The sequence below is a fragment of the Paroedura picta genome, chromosome 3 (genome assembly GCF_049243985.1).
Source record: "Paroedura picta isolate Pp20150507F chromosome 3, Ppicta_v3.0, whole genome shotgun sequence".
Classification (NCBI taxonomy): Eukaryota; Metazoa; Chordata; class Lepidosauria; order Squamata; family Gekkonidae; genus Paroedura; species Paroedura picta.
The window spans coordinates 166,005,767-166,032,450 of record NC_135371.1 but is presented as its reverse complement, the minus strand read 5'-3'; the positions used below and the strand labels follow the sequence as shown (position 1 = coordinate 166,032,450).

At 48.9% G+C, this 26,684-nt stretch overlaps 1 protein-coding gene across 4 annotated transcripts in view; it reads right to left on the bottom strand.

Annotated features, from left to right (window-relative positions):
- Nucleotides 1-679: 679 nt before the first annotated feature.
- PDE1B (phosphodiesterase 1B) overlaps nucleotides 680-26,684 on the bottom strand; it is a 158,571-nt gene continuing 132,566 nt past the window's right edge. For all 4 annotated transcript variants that reach the window (XM_077329268.1, XM_077329270.1, XM_077329271.1 and 1 more), the window contains 12 exons: nucleotides 24,609-24,675; nucleotides 24,389-24,505; nucleotides 21,811-21,951; nucleotides 20,109-20,209; nucleotides 18,954-19,079; nucleotides 18,034-18,135; nucleotides 12,224-12,344; nucleotides 10,317-10,398; nucleotides 9,980-10,097; nucleotides 6,779-6,915; nucleotides 5,458-5,579; nucleotides 680-2,618 (listed from right to left, as the gene is read on the bottom strand). In XM_077329268.1, the coding sequence (XP_077185383.1) occupies nucleotides 5,482-5,579; nucleotides 6,779-6,915; nucleotides 9,980-10,097; nucleotides 10,317-10,398; nucleotides 12,224-12,344; nucleotides 18,034-18,135; nucleotides 18,954-19,079; nucleotides 20,109-20,209; nucleotides 21,811-21,951; nucleotides 24,389-24,505; nucleotides 24,609-24,675 (1,210 nt within the window). In that variant the 3' untranslated portion in view covers nucleotides 680-2,618; nucleotides 5,458-5,481. The remainder of the gene's footprint in view (nucleotides 2,619-5,457; nucleotides 5,580-6,778; nucleotides 6,916-9,979; nucleotides 10,098-10,316; nucleotides 10,399-12,223; nucleotides 12,345-18,033; nucleotides 18,136-18,953; nucleotides 19,080-20,108; nucleotides 20,210-21,810; nucleotides 21,952-24,388; nucleotides 24,506-24,608; nucleotides 24,676-26,684) is intronic.

Below are 26,684 nucleotides of genomic sequence, written 5' to 3'. Positions count from 1 at the left end.
TTCACGCTGAGGCCGAGGTACTGTCAGAAGAGACAGCTCATGCCAACCTGAGACAGACCCTGGGACTTTCCCCTCTTGCTCCTGACGGCTCCCAACTCACCTCAACTCTTAGCCAGAAAACCCCAGCGGCTCAGAGGCAAAGGCTGCAGTCGGTTTCCTCTACAACCCATCGGTAGCAATGGGCATAGTCCCGGACTCTTTGCACTGAGCAGGGGTCTTGAAACTAATTGGAACCCTGTGCTCCCTTTGCCTGCTATTCTTGGAGCGTCTGAACCAAGTGGCCCAAGATGGATCCCTCTCTGTCCTCGTGGGCCTTCTCTGCTGACCCCTTTCCTTAAAGTTTGAAAAGTTTCCAAGGCCCCGAAACAGCCAGCAGATCCAAGCAGAGAAACTGCCCTCTTCTACGCCTCACATTAGATTGGGGTATCCAGCACTCTAAGAACCAGTTTGGGCACTGGGCCAAAGGCGATGGGGAAAGCCCGCAGCCGAACATTTGCGCTGGTCAAAAATTCGCTGGGCCGAGAAAATGTACCATGCAACTGGGAAAGCTGGCTAGAACCTTTCTTCCCAGCGTTCCTGTTTTCCAAGAGCACAGGTGTTGGTTTATTCTTAAATGGGGACCCCATTCATGCGTGCAAACTCTCCCCCCCCACCACCCACCCACCCACCCACCCACCCCACATTCCAACATGACACAGTCCTTTAGGAGGACACTTAAGTTGTGTTTATTCAGAAAGGGCCAATCAGCCTGGGCACCATTTATGGCCGGAACAACTCCAAGCTACACAACCTCGAACCGCTCTGTCAACATGGGTTAAAGGGAGGCTTTGGCAGGTGAACGGGCATTACGCATTTGCCTCGCTATGCCCTTGATTTGCCTCTCCGGCCTCATTTTACCATGCGATCGCTTGAGTGTTTACATTGCTGTTCCCAACTCTCTAGTTCTGTCGCCTACCCTGCATGCAAAAGATCATGGAGCAGCGCAATTTGGGGAGGGGGGGGGAAATGTTCAGCAAAGGGAGACAGCCTCAAGTTGCGTGGCTGGCCGGCCCAGCCCTTCAGTCCCGCTGCCTTAAGGGACGCTGGTCAGACGCACTCTCTGAGAACGCGTCCGGTGATGCTGCTTGATTACAAGTCACGACCGACTGATGACCCCCTGTAACCGCTGACTAGCTCCAAGCCCCTCTTGCAATTCACAAATAAATTATTTTGAAAAGAAAAGTACCTAGAAGCCCGGCCTCAATGAGAATCAGATCTCTGCAAAATGAAAATGAGCTGCCGTACAAGAGATAAGACCATCCGCACTTGCTTCAAGGTAAGCCATTATTACTTGGATCGGTGCTACCATGCAAAAATGGTCCTAGTGCCCAGCCCGGGGGGGCTGGCCCATGAACCTCTCCTCTCTGGGTTAGGAAGACCCATGATGGGTTGCCATGCCACGCCACGACCTCAACGGCACACCTCAATGTGTGTGCTGGTCATGCTCCCTGATGAACTATGCCTGGCACACGGAACCTCCCTTCAGATCCTCGTTCATGAGCCGTTCTTTGAAGAACCGCTGCCTGGGATGTGCTGCAAGCTTTCCGTGCTCCAGAGCCCAAAGGCTTGCTGAACGTCAGGCTAACCCGAGGGCCTGCCCAGCATCCAGGACTCGCAAACCCTCCCCAGCAGACAACTAAGCTTTGGCCGCCAGTAGGAGGGACGGACATGCAACTGAATTTACAACGCGCCCCCATGAGCGAAAGAGGCGACAGGGAAAGGATGCCCGCCATATTGCCACAAACGCCCTAATCCAACCAGCGGGGCTGGTCTTGCCAGTGAGTGGTGATAATCCCCTGATCAGGCGATCACTATTGCTCAGGAGGGGTCACGGTTGACAGACTGCTGACCCGGTTTTAATGCCACAGCAGTTCAGGGCCCGGCAATGGATCTGGTTAGAGAAGGGAGGGCCGTGTCGAGAGCACAAGTTTACCCATGCAAGGGGGCGTCAGCCAACGGGCATAGGAGTCTCAGAGGGGTAACCACCTCCTCCTCCTCCACCTGAGGGGGGGGAACGAAACGCTATTAATTTAACCCCGCCTCTGTAGCCAGCTGGGCGTCCCTTTGCTCAAACAGACATCGAACTCCTTGCCCCTCAAAACCGACAGACTCGGTGACACCCCTAGCTGATGAAGAGCCATTTCGAGCAATTTTGGCAATCGCCTCGGCAGTCACATTGCTGGCTTGGCAGTGAGAAGCCTTACCTAGGCTGTTTGGCAAGAGCGGGGTGGGGGTGAGGGTGGGGGTGAGGGTGGGGTGGCTCGGTGCCACCAGGACGCCGAGGCTATCTGGCTGCCGGCGCTCGGTGAAGTCAGTCAGTCCATGAGGAGGTGGGGAAGACTTCGCTCTCGTTCTCGGCAACTGAGGGGAGGGGCAGGCAGTGGGTGCTGTGTGATGTCGACGTCGCTGACTCTAACGTTTTGCATTTATCGTTATTGAGATTATTACTAGTTGTATTGATGGTCGCATTCATGTCACACCCTTCTCGAGCCGGGCGGTGTGGGGGGGGGCTCCCTCCCTGTGCGGATGGTGCTGAGTCGATGGTATCGAAGACTTTGGAGTTGAGTTACGTCGGGGACCTGGCGGTGGAAACGGAAATGGCAATGAGTCCGTCTGTCAGCTCACAGCCTTGACTCTCCGTTATACAAGAGCATTTGCCTCATTATATTCAAACATTAACAAGGACGGACTCATTGCCACTGACGAAAGCCAGACTGAAAACGGAAAACAAATGAATCTAGAGACCGTTTTGGCAGAGTCAAAGTCTAAATAAATGAGATAAGAGACTTTTTATCTTTTTATAGCTAATTAAGCCACTGGTGGAAACAGAAATGGCATGGGAGGCAGACTCGGAGTCAGGCATCTTGGGGGGGGGGGGGTGAAAAATAAATCTGACTACAAAAGGATTCTGTTTCTCACCTAAAGGAACGATGCGAATTAATGGGGTTCGCCTGGGGCTGCCCCAAGGACATACACATGTTCAAATGTAATGTCCAAAATCCAGTATTGTATAGGAGTCTAGAGCAGCCTTCTTGAACTTATTTAACATTGAGAAACCCTTGAGACATTCTTCAGGCTTCGAGAAACCCCAGAAGTGGCACCATCGTGCACAATATGGCTGGGAAGCGGTGCTGTGGACATGCCCACCTGGGGCCCCTCCCCTTCTCACTCCCTCCAGGCCCCTCATTGGCCATTGGGAAGGCAGGTCAACATGACCATGTATGGTCATATCAGCCAATAAGTGTATATATGTCATTAACTCCCATCCATCCAGGAAACCCTTCCAGGGCCATCAAGAAACCGCAGGAGTTCACGAAACCCTAGTTGAGAAACCCTGTTCTACAGTATTGGTCTAAGACTCTGGGAATTCCCCCCTTGGGCCGGTTATGCTCTTTCACAATGATCTTTATATTGTGCAGAGTCAGGCCTTGGGTCTACCTAAGTTCAGTACTGTCTGCTCTACTCAGACTCACAGTGGCATGTCACCTCCTGCCAAACCTTTTAATTCTCCCATCCACACTTGTTTTAACAAGCTCACATCACCGGCTACCCAATCCATTTAAGAGAAGTCAGGGATTTTACCTGGAGACTTCTGCATGCCCGGTCCATATAAAGAAACACCTTTGGTTTCTCGTAGAAATATACCCAAAAACAAATGAAACCAATAGGCAAAAAGTGGTCTCTTTTTATATTTATTAAATGCATTCCTGGGTTATTTAAATAATTTTGCAGCCAGAACGGGGTCCCGGGTATTCACTCCCGCTTTCTGTTACTTCTTCAGTGGTTGCAATTGTAGTCTTAATATAAAGGTTTAACATCACCAGTATTAATTTCAATTCTAAATGTAACGCATATCACATTGGCAATAGCTCTTCAATAAAGGGGTCACTTCTTCAATTATTAAACCTTTATATTAAGACTACAATTGGTCTAAGACTCTGGGAATTCAATTGAAGAAGTGCATTTAATAAATCTCATGAAGATACCACTTCTTGCCTATTGGTTTCATTTGCTTATGGGTGGACTTCTGCATGCCCAGCAGATACTCTGCCGTTGAGCTACAGCGGCACCCCACTGAGAAATAAGCCATGGAGTTGCCTTGGAATCAAACCACGAATCTATCGGGTTGAGCACTGACTGGTAACAGCTCTTTGGGGATCGAACCTGGGACCTTTCACATATAAAGTCGACATTCTACCTGAGCCTTGATCTCTTCCCCACACTGCTCTCCGGGGAGCCAGCAGCTGCCAAGGGGCAGTGAGACACAACCAGACCTCCCTTTTAGGAATTCAGACCTCCCTTTTGGCCACAATTAGTGCAAATTCAAATTGAGAAAAACGGCTACCAGCCCTCGCTCCCTTAAGACATCACTAAAATACATGCCCAATAGAACTTCCTGAACTCCCACAAGAATGAGGAATCGTTCTTTGGCACCGGCTCACCAAGCCCCAGTTCTGTGCATTCAGATGTCACAGCTCCCCAAGGTTTGGTCAAACCACGGTTTATGGTGAAGTCAGAATACATCTTAGGTTGCCAATAGGCTTCCCAGGCCACAACCAGCAACCCCGGAGAATCATCAGAGGGTGGTGACAGGTTTGACTTCCGGTAAATGATTGACTTCCGGTAAATACTGGAAGTGATGTCACAGGACACTCTAGGATTTACAAAAACAAAACCTCTATGGTCAATTCATGTAGCAGGAGACGGGGAAACCCTAGATCAAGGGTGGTCAAACTGCGGCTCTCCAGATGTCCATGGACTACAATTCCCATGCGCCCCTGCCACTGGCAGGGGCGCATGGGAATTGTACTCCATGGACATCTGGAGGGCCGCAGTTTAACCACCCTTGCCCTAGATTGCCAGGGAGAAGCCTAGATATGGCTGACGTGGAAGAATCATAGAATAGAATCATAGAATCATAGAGTTGGAAGGGGCCATACAGGCCATCTAGTCCAACCCCCTGCTCAACGCAGGATCAGCCCAAAGCATCCTAAAGCATCCAAGAAAAGTGTGTATCCAACCTTTGCTTGAAGACTGCCAGTGAGGGGGAGCTCACCACCTCCTTAGGCAGCCTATTCCACTGCTGAACTACTCTGACTGTGAAAATTTTTTTTCCTGATATCTAGCCTATATCGTTGTAGTTTAAACCCATTACTGCGTGTCCTCTCCTCTGCAGCCAATGGGAACAGCATTCTGCCCTCCTCCAAGTGACAACCTTTCAAATACTTAAAGAGGGCTATCATGTCCCCTCTCAACCTCCTTTTCTCCAGGCTGAACATTCCCAAGTCCCTCAACCTATCTTCATAGGGCTTGGTCCCTTGGATAAGATTTGGCTCAGTCCGGGGGGTTCTTCCTTCTTTCTACTGTGGCCTTTGGCTCTGCCCTGTTCACGGAGGAAGGCTGCTGGCGAGTGCTCACCTTGTTCCCACACAGGCGGCCACGCTATTCCACATTGCCATTCTGATTGTGCTGGCTTTCGGGCGTGCTCACCTCCTCGTCACAAGGTGAGAGCTCGTCGATGGATGTCTGGTTAGTGATTCCTAAAAGAGAGAAAGCGGCAGTTAGAACCAGGCCGGGGGTAAGGGGGGAATAGACACCAAGTGACAGTGGAGGGACGGGCAAAGTGAGGTTAAGCAGCTCACGGAAGTCTGAAAAGGTTGAAATGGCTGACAACCATATCAGAAGAAGAAGAAGAGCTGGTTTTTATATGCCGCTTTTCTCTACCCGAAGGAGGCTCAAAGCGGCTTACAGTCGCCTTCCCATTCCTCTCCCCACAACAGACACCCTGTGGGGTGGGTGAGGCTGAGAGCCCTGATATCACTGCTCGGTCAGAACAGCTTTATCAGTGCCATGGCGAGCCCAAAGTCACCCAGCTGGCTGCATGTGGGGGAGCGCAGAATCGAACCCGGCATGCCAGATTAGAAGTCCGCACTCCTAACCACTACACCAAACTGGCTCTCTCAGCGATCCTTTTGGCTTCCTTCTCCTGTTGGAAGTGGTGGAGAGCAAAACGACAGCTGATTGGTATGAATGTGTGCAAAGCTGGGAAAAATCAGTTTTTATTCGGGTCAGTGAGGGGAAAGGGTGAAGAGCCAGAATGCTGTAGTGCAGGGGTAGTCAACCTGTGGTCCTCCAGATGTCCATGGACTACAATTCCCATAAGCCCCTGCCAGCATTTGCCTGAGTTAATTCATCATGATGAATCCCAATCTGGACATGTGTCAAAGTTCTGTCAGCACTCAAAGTCACCATCAGCCCACCAGTCCTGACTGCACACAGACCTGCACCTTTTCCTGGAGATTATTATAGCAATGCGCAATGAATCTGTGAAATATATTTTCCTAGGAAAACCTGTCTTACTTCCCCAAGGCCAACCCTCCCTGCATCATTTTTGCAATGGGTCATTAACATCCCTTCCACATGCAAACCCCATGTTTGGACACGATTCAGCCAACAAAACGTTCGTATAGAAACGGAGCTCTCCGATACCATGTTCGTTTCAAGCAGAAACGAAAGAAACAATTTTCAGACGGCTGGAGAGGCTGGTAAAGTCCGAGATGGTCGGTTTCGCCACAGGGCCTTGGACTGGAACCCCCAGTAGGCACTTCCTGTCATGCCCCCCTAGAGACACCAAATCAAAAGTGGGGGATGTCATTGCCCGGGCCTCGCCAGCTAGAGATGTGGGCATTTCTCAGAGGCGATCCGATGCCCTGCATTTTGCCCCGGTGCCCGTCCGTACCGCTGGCCGCTCGCTCCTTCCACTTCTGCTTGTTCTCTTGGATGTACTTCGACCAAGTGGAGCGGAAGCTGTTGATGTCCTTGTTGATGTCTCCCAGCTCGGCGTGTTCATCCACGGAGGGCTGACGCCAATTGGAGCTGTGGAATAATGAGAATACAAAATGAAGGCCTCTTGTAGATCTGCAAACAAGCCACTGGGGGCAGTGAAGAGCTATTCCTGGAACTCTCTGGTCCTCCATTTTTCCTTACTCTCGGTTCCCTGCCCCAGCAGTACCAGGATGTCTTAACACTGATACTCTCTGAGCCAGAGAGATATTCCAAAGCTTTGGTTCCGAGCTAGGGCAATGCACATGGTCTGCATGGATGAAGCTTCCAATCATCCATTCATTGTAAGTATCTTGACCTAGGGCTTTATTGAACTAATAGTGGCCAGGGCACAGAACAGAATGTTACGACATGAAAACAATACATTTTGGGGAACTTATGTTGCTGGCTAAAACTCAACACATCTCTCCTATCCTCCTGAGCACAAGCAAACTGCATTCAAAGTAGGAGTGTGCATTCAGCTATATCTGAGCTAGAAAAACAGCCCGAAAATACCTCATCCGTATTTTCCAACTAGTCTTTCAGATGGATTTTTGGCTATCCACCATACCCATCCTGCATATCCACCCCCACCCCTACCCCCAAAATTGGAATTATCCACAAAAACTGGATTAACTGCAGCTAGTGCTTAAAGAGACTGCAGTCCCTTTAAACACCAGCCTGGTGTTTGATAAATTGGGATTCAATATCCCTGAATCTAACAGAAACCTAATGTAGCAGCACCCTTCTGGGTGACGCTGCAGCCTCATGAATGCATTTAAAGGGATCACAACATTTTAAACTGCCCTTCGCTCCATTATAGTCAATTATAGTCATAGGCTATAATGGGTAATCCATCTAAGGGTACCCAGGAATCATGGGGAGGGGGAGCTATTGAGGTAGAGGCACCACATTTTTATCATAGCTGCTGGTGCCTCTCCTCAAAAGACCACCCAAGTTTCAAAAAGATTGGACCAGCAAAAAAACTTGAGGGCCGATGTCAAACCAGAGAGTCTCTGCAGTAGAAACTGCAGGTGGAGGGGGACACTGGGGTTTGCAGGGCTTGCAAAAATGTCCTCACCCCACTTAAATTTCCAGTGGCTGCTGCAGGAGATGGGGCCAACCACAAAATGTTAAGGAACTAAGTTAAATTTAACACTGACAGTAAATCTTCAACATTCCAGGTTGAAGCTGTTTGAAAAGATGCCTTTAAATCTACACAAGCAATCAGAAACTCCGCTGGAAAAAAGCCCCACCCACTTTTTAAAAGCCCTTGGCAGGTACCAGGAAAGGGTCAGCTGGCACTATGGTGCCCACAGGTGCCATGCTGGGGACCCTGGTTCTATAGAGCTGGTCACCTTTTGGAATTGCTGCTTCATAATATAGGCTTCTAGTTTATTTTTTAAGCCCAATTTTCAGTCGGAAAACAGTTTTTTTCACAATGGACAGAATGTTTATGATCCGAAATGACCAATCTAGTATGTTTATTAATGACAAGCAGTCTTAGGGGTTCAAAAAGTGACCCTGATTAGGTAGCTAAGGGGTAATCAAACTGCAGCCCTCCAGATGGCCATGGACTACAATTCCCATGAGCCCCTGCCAGCATTTGCTGGCAGGGGCTCATGGGAATTGTAGTCCATGGCCATCTGGAGGGCCACAGTTTGACTACCCCTGACTGATTTTGGGTTTCTAAGCAGTATTTAAAATCAACAATTTGTTTTAAACACTTGACATGGCAAGCAGCACCTCAGAAAAACTCTCTCTTCCCATGCAAAACAGAATAGGGAATGCTTCAGAGAAAAACACAGGGTTTTTCTCTTCAAAAACACGTTTCCCCCTGGCAGATTCATCTGGTTAATCAACTAAAGCGCAGCCAATTAGCTGCCTAATTAATTGATTTCTGGAATCAGCTTACAGCCCTGAATAAGTAAGCACCCCCACATTATCCAATCTACTGGCGCAGATGAGGCCGTGACGGCAGAGAGAGCAAAATGCATCTTTTTGTCTCAAAATGGCGTCTCTGCCGAACGCCTCCTTCCCCAGGTGAGCTCTACGCAAGGCCAAGGCTGTGACGGGGTGCACACAGAGCGCACTTGGCCCTCAGCGATGCCAAGGCGGTTTCACAACCACAAAGGGGGAGGTTTATGTGAAGCTTGACACGGCTGCCAGATGTGAGTCCCGGTGCGTCTCTCCCGGGAGTTCAGGGACACAAAGTTCTGTCAGCGCTGGCTCCTTGAAAGGTTACGTCTGATCTCGCAGACTGACAAAAAATCCCTTTGGCTCCTCACTTCCTTCCCTGACAGGCAGGCAACACACAACCACAGAAGCACTACGGAGTGAGTTGACAAAGATGAGGGCCCCGAAGGCAGCTGGCTCTTATATACTGCTTTTCTCTACCCGAAGGAGACTCTAAGAGGCTTACATTCGCCTTCCCTTTCCTCTCCCTGTGAGGGAGGTGAGGCTGAGAGAGCCCTGATATTACTGAAGAAGAAGAAAAGTTGGTTCTTATATGCCACTTTTCTCTACCCGAAGGAGACTCTAAGTGGCTTACAATCGCTTTCCCTTTCCTCTCTCCACAACAGACACCCTGTGAGGGAGGTGAGGCTGAGCCTTGATATTACTGAAGGAGAAGAAGAGCTGGTTCTTATATGCCACTTTTCTCTACCCGAAGGAGTCTCAAAGCGGCTTACAATCACCTTCCCTTTCCTCTCCCCACAACAGATACCCTGTGAGGTGGGTGAGGCTGAGAGAGCCCTGAGATTACTGCTCAGTCAGAACATCTTTCTCAGTGCTGTGGTGAGCTTAAGGTGGCTGCATGTGGGGCAGCGGGGAATCAAACCCGGCTTGCCAGATTAGAAGTCCACACTCCTAACCACGACACCAAGCTGGACGGTACTTAGCTGAATCACATCTAGATAAGCAAATGGTGTTTCAGTATTTGGGGTGGAATTTTTCTCCATGGAAAAATGCAGCACTGGGGGAGAGGGGTGGGGGGGGGATCCTGGAAAATGTCCTGCCCTGCATCCCAGATGAGAATTCTATGCCAGCCCTGCTCTCCCAGAGGTCTAACCGCACTGCCGGCCACGTGATGCCTCCCCTCCCTTTGCCATGGTCAAACCTGCTCTGCTGGGCAGCGGTCTTGTTCTTGGAGCCTTCCTCCACCAAGGGAATGACCATCTTCTCTGCCACATCGGTCAGAACTGCAAAGGTGGGCTCCACAATGAAATCAATGAAACCTGCGGAAGGGGAGGGGCATTAGCAGCCAACCGGAGGGTTCCCCCTACCCCTGCGTGCTCACGGGATCAGGGGCCGGAGCAGGGAGGAGCTCTCCCCCTAGCGTTGTGGGCTGGCCCAAAAATCTGGACTGGCCCATAGCCGCTCCTGGATCTATGAGCAGAAGCACACAGGTGGGAACGGTCCCGATACAAAACTCAGCCTCCTGGCATGCAACTTACCGATCTGTGACTGGGCCACCAGCGTAGAGGTACGATCGCACAGCGGGGAGAAGGGCAGTCCCAGTTCAGCCTCTTTGTCCCCCTGCAGCATACAAGGCAATGTCAGAACCAGCCCTCAGAAGCAGACAGACTTAAGCCCGGTAGGGGTGTTAATTCAAGTTGGCCCGCAGTCAGAGCATGAGTATATAAGCCTAATATCTGCAGAACCTGAACTCAGATCCCAAAGAATCTTGCTGCATGTACAGCTTTGGCCTGCCCATCAAATAGCCAGGAGATGGGTGGACGTTTGGTCTCAAGGAGTGGATTCTGTCTGCAGCAAAGTCTGTGTTTCCTGAGGGATTCTGAGAAGGTAGATCAGAGAATCCCAACTAGGGCCTATTCTGCACACAATAGATAATGCACTTTCAATGCACTTTAGAAGTAGATTTTTCTGTTCCGCACAGGAAAATCCAGCTGCCAAAGCACATTGAAAGTGCATTATCCTGAGAGCTCCCCATGGGCTTCCCAGCTTTTCTCCTATATCTTGCCTTAATGGACTCAGCCACAAGCTATTCCCAGCATTGGGAAAGGGGGCAGAGTATATACATGGCCATATCACCCAATAAATGTTGAACAGATTTTAAAGATCTATATAAAAATGAATTAATTCCCTCCCATTCAGGAAATCCTTCCAGGGCTGTCAAAAAACCCAGGGTTCCATGAAAACCTGGTCGAGAATGTCTGCTCCAGCTTCTGACTGAGATGAGCCCAATGACCTTGGGATGCAGCAGCAAGGACACGTCGTGTGGAGGAGGTTGGAGGAGCACTCATGGCTGCTTTCATGCTGCGGAGCATCGCCTACGCCCTCCCAGGGGAAGTATTGAAGTGGGTGTGGAATAAAAAGGTAAAGGTATCCCCTGTGCAAGCACTGAGTCATGTCTGACCCTTGGGGTGACGCCCTCCAGCGTTTTCATGGCAGACTCAATACGGGGTGGTTTGCCAGTGCCTTCCCCAGTCATTACCGTTTACCCCCCAGCAAGCTGGGTACTCATTTTACCGACCTCGGAAGGAAGGAAGGAAGGCTGAGTCAACCTTGAGCCGGCTGCTGGGATCGAACCCCCAGCCTCATGGGCAGACAGCTTCAGACAGCATTTCTGCCGCTTACCACTCTGCGCCACAAGAGGCTCTTGGGTGTGGAATACTGAGACTCGATTCTGTTTTTTCCTCCATTTCCAGGACTCATAGCTGCAGCCAAGGGAGGGGGGAATGAAAAGGGACAGGGAACTTCTGCCAAATATAATTGCCCAGAGATCTTCAGGACGAGGTTTGCAGTCATCAAATGCCTGATTGCTCTTCACTCAACCAGGCCTCTCCAGCTACACCCGAGTTCATCAAAATACAAGATGCTTCCATCAGCATCCTTCACCTCAGGGTTTCCCAACCTGTCCGTCAGGACCCCAAAATGGACTGCCCAGGCCAGCATCTCCTGATGGCCATCCCTGCCCTTTCCATTGCTCTTGGAAATCAAGACTGGACTCTGGAAACAGTATCTTCCATGTCAAACACAGAGGTGTGCAGCATTCCCTATAAACCAGGGGTAGTCAACCTGCGGCCCTCCAGATGTCCATGGACTACAATTCCCAGGAGCCCCTGCCAGCGAACGCTGGCAGGGGCTCCTGGGAATTGAAGTTCATGGACATCTGGAGGACCACAGGTTGACTACCCCTGCTATAAACCATCCATCATAGGTTCATAGGTTCACCTTTCAAAGTACTTTCAGTGAGGGAGTGGGCAGCCGTCCACTCCCCACTTGTGAAATATTCCAAAGGGAAGAGTTATGACTCATGCAGGAGGGCAGACCTGAGTGCGACTTCCTGAGCATAACATGGATCGATGGGTTTTCAAATTGCCACCATCGCGGGAGATACCTGTCGGAAGAACTCTTCCATGAGCGCCTTGGTCCATCGGGAGTGCACCGTCCACTGCTTGGTGGGGTGGCTGATGTCGGCGGCATGCAGAAGCAAGGAGAGAGCCTTTGCTTTGTCGATCCTGAAAAGGCAGCAGGGTAGGAGTGAGCTCCATCCATCCGTGACACTCACGTCACAACAAACGACACACGAAGGAGGGGGGGGGCGGAGGAGAAGAAGCAGAAGACTCCGCTTCTCACTACCAGAAGGAGTCTCAAAGGGGCTTACATAAGCCTTCCCTTCCTCTCCCCCAACAGACACCCTGTGAGGGAGGTGGGGCTGAGAGGAACTGTGACTGACCCAAGGTCACCCAGCAGGCCTCATGTGTGTCAAAGTGGCTTTAATTGCCTCCCTTTGCTCTCCTCACAACGGACACCCTGTGAGGTAGAAGAAGGAGAGTTGATTCTTACATGCCGCTTTTCTTTATCAAGGAGTGTCAAAATGGCTTACAGTCGCCTTCCCTTTCCTCTCCCACAGGAGACACCCTGTGAGGGGGGTGAGGTTGAGAGAGCCCTGATGTCACTGCTGGGTCAGAACAGCTTTATCAGTGCTGTGGTGAGCCCAAGGTCACCCAACTGGCTGCATGTGGGGGAGAGCTGAATCAAACCCAGCTCGCCAGATTAGAAGTAACCACTACACCAAGCTGGCTCTCCTACACCAAGCTGGCCCATCACCAGATGGCTGATCTTTGGTCAGTCAGAGTTCTCTCAGAGCTCTCTCAGCCTCACCTCCCTCACAGGGTGTCTGCTGTGGGGAGAGGAAAGGAAGGCGATTGTAAGCCCCTTTGAGACTCCGTTGGGTAGTGAAAAGTGGGGTACGAAAAAAAACGTCTCTCCTTCTACGGGGCCTGGGGTTTCTACTGGTGCCTACGTGGACAGCAGAGTCCTACTTCCCCAAAAACATTCTCATTCTAGCAGAACCCCCAAAGTCCATCTTCCTTCTCCTCACATCCTTTGCTGGAAGACAAGCACAAGGCTTGCCTATGAGTAGAACGAGTAGCTGAGCAAAATGATTCCCTTTCTCCCACAAACATCTCCCACAGCGACAAAAAGTGGGTGGGCACACACAAAGGGCTCTGCCAGTTTTTCAGCAGTTGTTCTGAAAACGTTTCGGAAGCCCGGCCCATATTTTGGGTCGCCTCCGCTTGCTCTGCGCGACCTTGCCAAATTCGGTTGGCCACCTTACGGCATTATGACATCATTGCTTTCGGTTCATATTCCCCAGCCAGCTGGGGTTATCCGTGGGAATGACGCGAGGAGCAAAAAAAAGCAGCTTTATTTATTTCCATTTGAACTTCTATCCTGCCCTGTCTCTGTGGGCGGATCACAACACAGGTAAAATTACATCTAAGATTCTAAAAATAAAAAAATACAAAAATAGAAATCTAGATTAATCTACAGTAAGATTTAAAACCTCATAAATTTAGAATACTAATCTTGCTCACAATAATGTGTTTTATGGAGAAAGACGGGGAATTTTAATAATGTAATGCCCACTTGGGGGGGGGGGTTAGTTTTGGGGCAGCCAAACTGTGGTTCTCCAGATGTCCATGGGCTACAATTACCATGAGGCCCTGCCAGCACCGTGTTGGCAGGGGCTCATGGTAATTGTAGTCCATGCATGCCTGAAGAGCCACAGTGTGGCCGCCCCTATGCTAGGTTTTTCAAGGCCCGAGCCATTCAGAGTTAGTTTGCCATTCCTTGTTGGGAACCCCTGTTTTAGAGAGAGAAAACGTACCAAAGCAATCGCTGGGAGAGGGGGAAGGAAACTGAATTGCACACTATGGGTGTTCTCCCAATGCAAGGAGGTTTGGGGAACAGTTTTAGACTTCAACCCCCTAGGAAACAGCTAATTTTTCTTCACAATCCAATCAGAAATATTTTTATCTCATGCATACCCTCACCTTTCTCCTCACTGAGGACGCGACACAGCGGATATCACCCCCCTCTCCTCCGTCTTACCCTCACAACAACCCTGTGAGGTAGGTTAGCCTGAGAGAGTGTATTTGGCCCAACGTCGCCTAGCAACCTTCCTCAGCAACCCGTGTCATCTCGGATCCTAGCCCAATGTTCTCACCACTGCACCACATTGGTTCTTGCTATGAGAACAGGCAGCAGCGTTCTGAATGATTTCCCGGGAGAGCTAAAGGCCCTGACGGAAATATCTCAGTCCCGCAGGGCCTGCAAGATGGAGCTCTTCCGCCAGGCATTCGGTTGGGGAGAGTTCCCATCCAATGGCCCCTCCTCTACATAGCAGCAACCCTCCCATCACCGAAATCATGAAGATGCCGGAGACTTTCATTCAGGGGTAGTCAAACTGCGGCCCTCCAGATGTCCATGGACTACAATTCCCAGGAGCCCCCTGCCAGCATTTGCTGGCAGGGGGCTCCTGGGAATTGTAGTCCATGGACATCTGGAGGGCCGCAGTTTGACTACCCCTGTATTAGTATATAAGCAACCAAGGTTGTTTTATTATTCTAATTTGAGTTTTCTATTGGAATGCTTCATTGATTGTACTGGCTTTTATGGTTGTCAGCCACTGCAGGCCAGCTGTGCCGGGAGCAGCAGGATAGAAATGTAATAAACAAAATTTTAAAAGCATACAGGCGTGACAATGTTAAACGCACAGGCATGTGGGTGACCACCACCAACATGACAAAATGGCAGTAAGGGGAAATGAGGTCAAGGGGCAGTGAGAGTAAGAAAGAAGAAAACTATCAAAACAGCATGAATGAACTGGCAGTGAGTGTCAACAGGTTAGGGATGCCAGCCTCCAGGCGGGGCCTGGGGATCTTTCAGCTTGTCTCCAGACTACTGTCAGCAGTTCTATGAGAGAAAATGGAAGCTTTGGAGGGGGGATTGTATAACATGGGACCCCACTGAGGTCCCTGTCCTTCCACCCCCAAATATCCTGGAGTTTCCCAACCTAACCTCCCACATAACAGGGGCCAGGGAGATCTGGCAGCCCTTCAAAAACAACTGCAAGGGGAGGGGCCAACAGAATCCCTGAGAGGGGACATGATAGCCCTCTTTAAGTATTTGAAAGGTTGTCATTTGGAGGAGGGCAGGATGCTGTTCCCATTGGCTGCAGAGGAGAGGACACGCAGTAATGGGTTTAAACTAGAAGTACAACGATATAGGCTAGATATCAGGGAAAATTTTCACAGTCAGAGTAGTTCAGCAGTGGAATAGGCTGCCTAAGGAGGTGGTGAGCTCCCCCTCACTGGCAGTCTTCAAGCAAAGGCTGGATACACACTTTTCTTGGATGCTTTAGGATGCTCAGGGCTGATCCTGCGTTAAGCAGGGGATTGGACTAGATGGCCTGTATGGCCCCTTCCAACTCTATGTTTCTATGATTCTAACCAGACAAAGGACGTAAGCAGGTGCTGCTCAGTACCGCTTTAAATAAGCACACCTGATTAAGCCAGCCTCCTCACTAGATCAACTTCTCTCTCACACACACACCATTCAATGCTCGGTCCCCTTTGGCAGAAGGTCAGAGATCGCCATGAATGTGGAAAGCCGCAAGCATTAAACGCTTCACAGGTATGGAACTCAGTGCGCTTAGATAAATACGGGGTCGCTGACTGGGGCGGCAGGAAGTGCTGGGTGAACAAACTGGCTTCCCGAAAGTCTCCCTCAAGGGACAGTTTAGACACAGCCCTTGGCTTTCTCATAACATGCATGAGACAGCAACGCCATAAAAAATTTTATATCCTCCATGGAAATTCGTGGCTTCAATTACGGGGAGAGTCTTGTAAATCCGGTTCGGGGATCTTGGTCCAAAAATAAAGCCCATTGAGATTTTAAAAGGTCCCCCCGTCACCACATTCCCCCAGAGCCCCAAATTAATTTTGTTCAGTGACCGTTGCAAGATTTTATATTTGCAGCCCATTGAATTAATTTGGTACTAAACGCAGTGGGTTTCAACTAGACAGTTTGGGGTGCTTACGAAGAAAGGTTATTTCCCAAAGCTGGGCCCTTCTGAGCTTATGCAAATTTTTAACTTTGCAATTAACTTGTTTGTATTAAAATAAATATGATTTGGATCAGACCAGTTTTTCCATTGTTGAAAGAGAGAGGAGGGGGTTCATTGGACCACCAAAAATGTTATACTGGGAATTGTGGGATCAGTGGGGGCAAAGGGCACAAGGAAAGGGAGACGTGGCAAAGAGAAGAAAAGCCTGTAGGATCCAACATTGTTTTCTCAATGTAACCAAATCTGAGGATACTTAAATCCAAAGATTAGATCCCTGAACAAACAAAGCAGGCCTTTCTATAAATCTGGGGAAAAAATGCTCCAGGGTTGTCTGATGAAACATCTTTAATTAAAAATGGATTGATTGTACCACAGCCAAAACGCGAACTTCTGATTACCGCATATTCAAATAATTTCCTCAGTGACATAGATGCTTGTTAGACAATTCCACAACTTGTCCAGTCAGGAATAACCTCATCCATTTATCAGGCTCAAGAAGACTCGAATTATTTTTAGCATAGAGAAAATGTTATCTGGGAGACAAAGTATTTAGTGCTAAAAAGATTTTTATACTGCCCTTCCCTACGGCTCTGGGCGATTTACAGAAAACATCATGGAACATTTACATAGAACAATATCAACATATGGATAACAATATCTTCTTGATAGATTCAAATGGGTAGCCGTGTTGGTCTGAAGTAGCACAATGAAATCAGAGTCCAGTGGCACCTTTAAGACCAACAACGATTTATTTAAGGCGTGAGCTTTCAAGTGTAAGCACTCTTCCTGAATACATCTTTGTTGGTCTTAAAGGTTCTACTGGACTCTGATTTTAATATCTTCTTGAGAATGATAAATGCATGAGGTTATTCCTTATTGGACACGTGGAAATTTATAACAAGCATCTATGCCACTGGGGAAATTATTTGAAAACATTTCACAGCTTGGCTTTGCTACAATCAATTTTGAATTTAGGATGTTTCTTCTTTAGAGCCCACCTGTAGTTCTTCTGCCTGCTTCTTCACGTTTTTCACCTATTCACCACCCTTACAGGTCATACCTTTTCACGGATGTCTGACGTCTGATGAACGCAGCCTGTACCCTCAAAGATCATATCTGCAAAATCTTGTTAAGCCCCTAAGGTGCTACTGGACCCCAATCTATGTGTATTGTGGTAATGCACGGGGGACTACACTACATATATCAGCCTTTGGAAGTTGAGACCACAGTTTAATGTGGACATAAAATCCAAGGAAGTTGTATACGCAGTAATGGGTTTAAACTTCAAGTACAACGATATAGGCTAGATATCAGGAAAAAGATTTTCACAGTCAGAGTAGTTCAGCAGTGGAAGAGGCTGCCTAAGGAGGTGGTGAGCTCCCCCTCACTGGGAGTCTTGGATACACACTTTTCTTGGATGCTTTAGGGTGCTTTGGGCTGATCCTGCGTTGAGCAGGGGGTTGGACTAGATGGCCTGTATGGCCCCTTCCAACTCTATGATTCTATGATTCTATACTGACTTTGTGGATGGAGAGGGTTAATTCAAACAGATCCACTGAGAACCAGATAAGAGGATTCAAGGGACAGATCCAACCTATAGGTTCCAATTGGCCATCTGCAGTTTGTAGGATAATAGACTTCGGAAAGCTCAGAAAAGCCAGGTGCTGTCCACCATCCGACCTCCCCTTCTCCCAGCCACTTCCGCCCAGGGTGCCCTGTCACCCTCCTGTCTTTGACACAATCCCACCCTGGAACCCACCATCCCTCTCAACCCCCGGCCCTGGAAGGCTTACCGCTCAAGCTGCTGGATGGAGGTTTTCACAGTCTTGACTTGCTGGAAGTGGCAGGACATGTCTGTCGCCAGAACCATTTCGATCACGAGCGACCGGAGTTCCCTGTGCCGTGGGAACAGGGAGAGAGAAAGTCTGATCTTCATCCCGTGGGATCCTCATCCCACCTCTAAACTCCCTGCTTGGCTAGAGAAGGCCCGGCACAGAGGGCGGACGGAAAGATTTGCATCAGACATCATCGGATGTTGTTTAGGTTTTAACAGATTTCAATCCATGTTATTTTTAATGATGTACACCACCTCGAGATGGCTAAATCAGATTATATGAATGAATGAATGAATGAATGAATGAATGAATGAATGAATGAATGAATGAATGAATGAATGAATGAATGGAGCCAGACTCCCCTGCAACTTCTGTGTTCTTTCCCGAGCCGTCTACCACCACCTCCGCCCTAGAACAAGGGAATGCCTGCTTCAACTAGAGCAGCGGCCCTCAATCTTTGGAAGCCTTTGGAATTCTGACATGAGCTAGTGGACGAAACTACAAAATGGCTCCCACAGGGGGTGCAGCCAATATGGCCGCTGCAGGAGGAGGAGCCATAGACACAGAGGAAGCCCAAGTGAGAGAAAGAGTAGCATTTTAAAATAATACACTAGGAAAGAAGTGTTTGGGAGAAAATTAAACTATCACTGGGTTACCAGCTGCGACCGAAATTTTAATCTGCACAGCCAAACAGGAGACCTGCTGGGCAACAGCCCAGATTGGCACCACGTGCTTTCTCAAAATGTTTCGCTGGCACCAGGCAAGGTACTGGGGAGGGGTGCCTTGGTGCTCAAGGGCGCCGTGTTGGGGACCCCTGAGCTAGGGTCAGCTCTGTCTTCGGGAAGGAAGCAGGAGATGGGAAGAGGGCAGGGTCTTACATGAACTCATCCTTGTTCAGGTTGACGAGGATATTCATCTCGTCCTCCTGCATCATGCGGAAGACGGCGCTGATATGGTGGTTCTCCAGCACAGAGCGGTCGTTGTACAAAATGGCTGTGTCGGACCTGGGGATTCGGGGAGGAAAACGGTACCGTTGAGAGGCAGTTCACGTCTCACAGTCTTCTTCTGCATTGCAATGCATGTTGGGTCTGATTCGCCCCTCCGTTCTTTAATTTGCATAAATTACACTGAAACTATAAAGGATGGCATGTTTTTCACGTCCCTGCCAATGTAAACGACAGTTTCATGTCGTATCTGCTCTCCTGCCCGTCTGCCAAAGAGCTCATCCTGGAAGACATGTTCCCCCTTCTCTGTTTAACTCTCACAACTACCCTGTGAGGTAGGCTCGGCTGAAAGAGGGAGACAGGTCCAAGGTCACCTTGTTAGCTTCATGGGTGGGGTGGGGAGTTAAACACAGGTTTGTCCAGCCCAAGCGCAAGGCCTTAACCATGCCACCACAAGGATGCTGTAGCTTAGGGGTGGCCAAAATCTGGAAGGGGCTCATGGGAACTGTAGTCCATGGACATCTGGAGAGCCCCAGTTTGGCCACGCCAGCCATAGCTGGCCAATCAAGAACAATAACCAGGTAATGCAAATAGAATGAGATAGTACAAACAGAAACTTGTTCAGTTTGGTTAGAAAGCTTCACACAGAAACTAGATCACCAATTAGAGGGGGAAACCAAGAAGAAGTGTGTTTTCTATACCCCGATTTCCACTACCCGAAGGAGTCCAAAAGTAGGTTACAAACACCTTTCCTTTCCTCTCCCCACAGCTAACACCATGGGAAGTAGGTGGAGCTCTCTAAAAGAACTGTTCTGAAACGGAACTGTGACGGGTCCAAAGTCACCCAGTTGGCTACGGATCAGATCTCCTCCTGCTTGTGAACTTAAAGCCATAAAAACTGTGAGCCCATTGTAAGCCTAGAGCCATATCTGCCAGCATGGTTTGGTGTTTCGGGAAGAAGCACTGGATTCCGCCCACCCTGGTGACAAGCAGACCCAAAGAACTGGACCTCCAGTAGGCCTGCCAGCCCAGTAAGTAAATTCCGACCCCTGTTCTCGGTGCTCGCTGCAGCCGACTGTTGGCACCTACTTGGTCTGGATGTGGAAGCTGTTGGTGGTACCCGTGTGCTCGTAGTCGTGGATTGCTGCTGCAAAGATGATGGCCAAGACCTCGATCTCCGTCAGGCAGTGCTGCGAGGGAAGCCCACAGGAACACGTGAAGTTGCTGTATACTGAATCAGACCCTCAATCAATCAAGGTCAGTATTGTAATCTCAGACGGCAGCTGCAGCCGTCCAAGGACTCAAGCAGAGTTCATTCACATCACCTAATGCAAGGTCCTTTTAACCGGAGGTGCCAGGGATTGAACCCGGGACCTCCTGCCTGCCAAGCCTCTACCTCTGAGCCACAGCCCCTGTATCGGGGATTGGAGATGGAACACAAGAGGGGTGCCAGAGTACGACTCCCTTAGCCGGCTGCCTCTTTGGAGGGAGAAAACTTTGCCTCTGGTATTTTTGCAAGGCCCCAACAATTCCGCACCTCTTTTCCTACTGGGTTCTTTTCCTGTCTCTCCAGCACGTTTTCATTCAACTTTCAACATCTTCACATTGATAGTCATTTCAATTCAGCTTATGCAAATCCCACGCACACATACACACACACACACACACACACACACACACACTGCAATATCTCCAGACCAGGAAAAGCTTCCCCTGTTGAATTTCTCACAGTAGGACAACTGTTAAAGACACAGAGGCCCCCTTTAGAAGTTAAAAGTGGTAGGACTCAAGCTTAAGATTCTTTGCCTAATGTCTTTTCCAGCTCCGAGCATTGTGCAAATCCAGAGAAGGCCACTAGGGGCCACTGTTCTGTTTGTCAAGGATATATATTTTTTTCTCTTGAGCAAGATTTGAAGTCAGAAAGCACCTATGTGTCTTGTCCCTCCTTCGCACTCCAGATCTAGTACTGCACCACGTAGTTTATCACAGAATCACAGAATCATAGAGTTGGAAGGGGCCAGACAGGCCATCTAGTCCAACCCCCTGCTCAACGCAGGATTAGCCCTAAGCATCCTAAAGCATCCAAGAAAAGTGTGTATCCAGCCTTTGCTTGAAGACTGCCAGTGAGGGGGAGCTCACCACCTCCTTAGGCAGCCTATTCCACTGCTGAACTACTCTGACTGAGAAATTTTTTTTCCTGATAAAGGTAAAGGTAAAGGTATCCCCTGTGCAAGCACCGAGTCATGTCTGACCCTTGGGGTGACGCTCTCTAGCGTTTTCATGGCAGACTCAATTCGGGGTGGTTTGCCATTCCCTTCCCCAGTCATTACCATTTACCCCCCAGCAAGCTGGATACTCATTTTACCGACCTCAGAAGGATGGAAGGCTGATTCAACCTTGAGCCGGCTGCTGGGATCGAACTCCCAGCCTCATGGGCAAAGCTTTCAGACGGCTGCCTTACCACTCTGCACCACAAGGGGCTCTTTTTCCTGATATCTAGCCTATATCGTTGTCCTTGAAGTTTAAACCCATTACTGCGTGTCCTCTCCTCTGCAGCCAACGGGAACAGCATCCTGCCCTCCTCCAAATGACAACCTTTCAAATACTTAAAGAGGGCTTTAGCCCAGCCAATGCACAAACATGTCTCGAAATCACTAGGTTAACAGCCGAGACCACTATCATGCTTTCCCATCTCAATCAGTTTTGCCATGCAAGCTTCTCTGGTTCCCTGCAGCCCAAGAGGCAGAGGATGGAAGGACCTCCAAGGCACAAGACCATGTGGCACTCTTACCACCATCCCCGTACGGAGCAGGAAGCAGTGCACGGTCTGGGTGACGTCGGCGGCATGTATCTGGTTGTGGTAAGGGTTCTTGTATTTCCCGTAGCCGGCCTCCAGCGCGTCTAGGAACGTCATGAGGTACACTGTGGGAATCTGTAGAAGAATGACAATTAGCTGGCCTCGGTTGAGATTTGGAGACGAGAACGAGTGACGACTGGTTGCCCGTATTTTGACGGCATCTTTAAGACCAGCATAGTTTTACACAAGGTATAACCAGGGGTGGCCAAACTACAATTCCCATGAGCCCTTGCCAGCATGCCCTTCCTAGCACAGGAGCCAAGCATGCTGGCAGAGGCTCATGGCAACTGTAGTCTATGGACTTCTGGAGAACCACAGTTTGGCCACCCCTGGGATGAGCTTTTGGGTGCATGCACACTTCATCAGATATAGTGAAACAGAATATCTTCAACCATTACATATAGGGAGGGGGGCTTGTCTGTGTGTGAGGGGGGGGATTAATTGCCAGGAAGGGCTAGCTAGAGTCAAGAAGCATAAGAAACTGGGCGATAATAGCTGACACTGGATGAAGGCAGTAGTCAAGCTCTTGGATTGGCTGAAAATAAGCATACAAATACAAGAATTAATGTAAAACCAGGAGAAGTCTGGGTCCAGTGGCCGTCACAAGGCTGACAAGGTGCCACTCTGGATACCAGCAGGAATTGAGAGGCTAGGAATGAGCACACTCCTTAAATTACATTGCAATAGGTTTCCTTAGATGTTATATAGCAGGGGTGGCCAAACTGTGGCTCTCCAGATGTGCTGGCAGGGGCTCATGGGCACTGTAGTCCATGGTCATCTGGAGAGCCCCAATTTGGCCACCCCTGCGGGGCTTTCAAACCAAGTGACCCAGAGAGGTGATTTGCCACTGCCAGCCATGCATAGCAACCCTGCACTTTCCTAGGGCCCTCCCATCCAAATAATAACCAAGACTGACCCTGCTTAGCTTCTTGTTGGCAGTTGAGCCCTGCGACCTCTCTTTCGAGAATCTCTCTCCGGGGTCTCCAAGGAAGAGGTCTTGGACATTACCTACTGTCTGGTCCTTTCAAATGGAGATGCTGAGGATTGAACCTGGGACCTTCTGCATGCCAAGCAGAAGCTATTCCACTGAGCCACACCCCCTCAAACAGGACATGTGCTGAGAAAATGCACTTAGGAGTCACCTTGGAGCCAGTGCTCAAAACCTAACCAGCATCTCCCTGCAGAGGAATTCTTAAAGGCAAGGACAAGAACTTGAGGCAAGTAACTGGACAACCTATCTGCAGCTAGATTACCATACCTAATATGAAGATAACAACAACTTTGAAACTCTCCCCTGGGAAGATTCTACTCTCTCCCTCTATTAGCATCTCCCACCAGCATTTGAAGATTTTTTTGGCTTTGGTTGGCATGCCCTCAGTGACAATTACTGGCCTCCCTTCCTGGTTCTGATGTTTATGTGATTCTATTGAATTATTTTATACTTTTTAATAATGTTCTTTTTAATTGTTCATGGGTTTTAATGTTTTAATGCTCATAGCCATGGGGACTCTGGTCTGACGGCATAAAAATGCTTTAAATAGATAAATAGAATGAATGGTAACAAAAAACGGGTGGCGGGGGGAGGTTTTGGATGTTGTGTGGCCCAGTACAGATGGTTACAGCTTGGTGTGTAGTTGGTGTGTAGCTTGGTATGCAGTTAAGAGCTTGGTGTAGTTACAGCTTGGTGTGTAGTTAAGAGCAGCGGCTTCTAATCTGGCGAGCTGGGTTTGAGTCCCCACAAACAGCCAGCTGGGTGGCCTTGGGCTAGTCACAGCCCTGTTAGAGCTGTTCCCCTACAGCAGTCCTGGCAGAGTTTTCTCAGCCACACCTACTTCACAGGGTGTCTGTTGGGGGGAGAGGAAGGGAAGGCGATTGTAAGCGGCTTTGAGACACATGAGGCCTGTTGGGTGACCTTGAGCCAGTCTCAGTTCTCTCAAAGCTCTCATCCCCACCTACCTCACAGGGTGTCTCTTGTGGGGAGAAGAGGGGAAGGCAATTATAAGCTGCTTTGAGACTTCTTCGCATAGTGGAAAGAAAGGTATAAAAACCACCCAAGGTTCCTCAATATGGAGCTAGTGGGAGTGTTTTTAGAAAGTGCCAGGGCCAAGTTTGCTCATTCACCCCACAACACTTCTAATTACACTTCCACAACACTGGAGATCTGATTTTGAAAAACATTACTGCACAAGGATTTTCATTCTGGAGGCGAGCCACGGCAGCCATTTTGTGGCCGGTTCCACTTCCTGCGGCAGCCATTTTGTGGCTACACCCGCCGTCCTGTGTCAAAATGTCAAAGGTGCTAAAATAAATAGCGGGTGGCCGACCTCTGCTGTGACCCATTTCAAACTGGCCCCCAGAATCTGGAGCATTGAAAGCATCATTCCTTTTTTAAGGGTACAGTAGCACAGGCGTGCTTCTCTCACATCACACAACGACAGAAGGCGGAAGTTACGGTCTGATGCCCAGCGTTCAAACACACAAACACAAACACACATACACACACACCCTTTACCTTGAAGCGGCTGTTCACGTTGTGGCGGGTGAGCAGTTCGAAGACGATTGTGCGCAAGGCATGGTCCTCGCTCACCCTGTTCAGCGCAAAGACGTCGAAACACCAGAGGTCGAGAGTCTAGGCGAAGAAAACACAAGCAAAACAATGGAGGGTCAGGAGTGCCCATTACAGCTCAACGGAGGAACTGGAGGGATGGGGGACGGAGGAAGAGGGCGGTTACCTTCAGGCAGTTGATGACGGATTGGGAATAGTTGGGCCCCACGGCCGTGTACGTCCGGCGGAACATCCTGCAAAGGGGACGACATCGGATCAGGATCGCTTCGGAATGAACTGAGTCCCAGATGATATTCGACTGCATTAGAACTGGACATGGAGCTGGACTATTCGAGCTCTTCAAAACCCAGGACCCAACTTGAAGTCCCAGCAGGACTAAGGAACTTGTTTTTCATTTTTCTGCCCTAGTTATTTTATTTATTTACTGGAATGTTTAAATTATCATAGAATAATAGAATCCTAGAGTTCGAAGGGGCCATACAGGCCATCTAGTCCAACCCCCTGCTCAACACAGGATCAGCCCAAAGCATCCTAAAGCATCCAAGAAAAGTGTGTATCCAAACTTTGCTTGAAGACTGCCAGTGAGTCTTATTGGACTGTGTTAGTTAGTGGGGTCTTTACGAACTCAGGTAAGATTACATCTCACAGTTTGAATACTATCCCTGTATGAAATTAATTCAAATTAAGAGAATAAAACATTTACATTAAAGTTGTAGACCTTAAAACAGCCGTTCTCAACATTTTTACCATTGAGTAACCCCAGAAACATTCTTCAGGCTTTGAGAATCCCCAGAAGTGGCACAATTGTGCGGAATATGGTTGGGAAGCAGAGCTGTGGACACGCCCATCTTAGGCCTCTCCCCTTCTCACCCCCTCCAGGCCCATTATTGGCCATTGGGGGGGGGAGTCGACATAACAGCCATATATTCCTCTCTGTTCCTCCCATCTCGTGCTGTATCTGTATTCCTCTCCGCTTCTCCCATCTCTTGCTATATCTGTATTCCTCTCCGTTTCTCCCATCTCTTGCTATATCTGTATTCCTCTCTGCTTCTCCCATCTCTTGCTATATCTGTATTCCTCTCCGCTTCTCCCATCTCTTGCTATATCTGTATTCCTCTCCGCTTCTCCCATCTCTTGCTATATCTGTATTCCTCTCCGTTTCTCCCATCTCTTGCTATATCTGTATTCCTCTCCGCTTCTCCCATCTCTTGCTATATCTGTATTCCTCTCCGTTTCTCCCATCTCTTGCTATATCTGTATTCCTCTCGCTTCTCCCATCTCTTGCTATATCTGTATTCCTCTCTGCTTCTCCCATCTCTTGCTATATCTGTATTCCTCTCCGCTTCTCCCATCTCTTGCTATATCTGTATTCCTCTCCGTTTCTCCCATCTCTTGCTATATCTGTATTCCTCTCTGCTTCTCCCATCTCTTGCTATATCTGTATTCCTCTCCGCTTCTCCCATCTCTTGCTATATCTGTATTCCTCTCCGTTTCTCCCATCTCTTGCTATATCTGTATTCCTCTCTGCTTCTCCCATCTCTTGCTATATCTGTATTCCTCTCTGCTTCTCCCATCTCTTGCTATATCTGTATTCCTCTCCGTTTCTCCCATCTCTTGCTATATCTGTATTCCTCTCTGCTTCTCCCATCTCTTGCTATATCTGTATTCCTCTCCGCTTCTCCCATCTCTTGCTATATCTGTATTCCTCTCCGTTTCTCCCATCTCTTGCTATATCTGTATTCCTCTCTGCTTCTCCCATCTCTTGCTATATCTGTATTCCTCTCTGCTTCTCCCATCTCTTGCTATATCTGTATTCCTCTCGCTTCTCCCATCTCTTGCTATATCTGTATTCCTCTCTGCTTCTCCCATCTCTTGCTATATCTGTATTCCTCTCCGCTTCTCCCATCTCTTGCTATATCTGTATTCCTCTCCGTTTCTCCCATCTCTTGCTATATCTGTATTCCTCTCTGCTTCTCCCATCTCTTGCTATATCTGTATTCCTCTCCGCTTCTCCCATCTCTTGCTATATCTGTATTCCTCTCCGTTTCTCCCATCTCTTGCTATATCTGTATTCCTCTCTGCTTCTCCCATCTCTTGCTATATCTGTATTCCTCTCCGCTTCTCCCATCTCTTGCTATATCTGTATTCCTCTCCGTTTCTCCCATCTCTTGCTATATCTGTATTCCTCTCTGCTTCTCCCATCTCTTGCTATATCTGTATTCCTCTCCGTTTCTCCCATCTT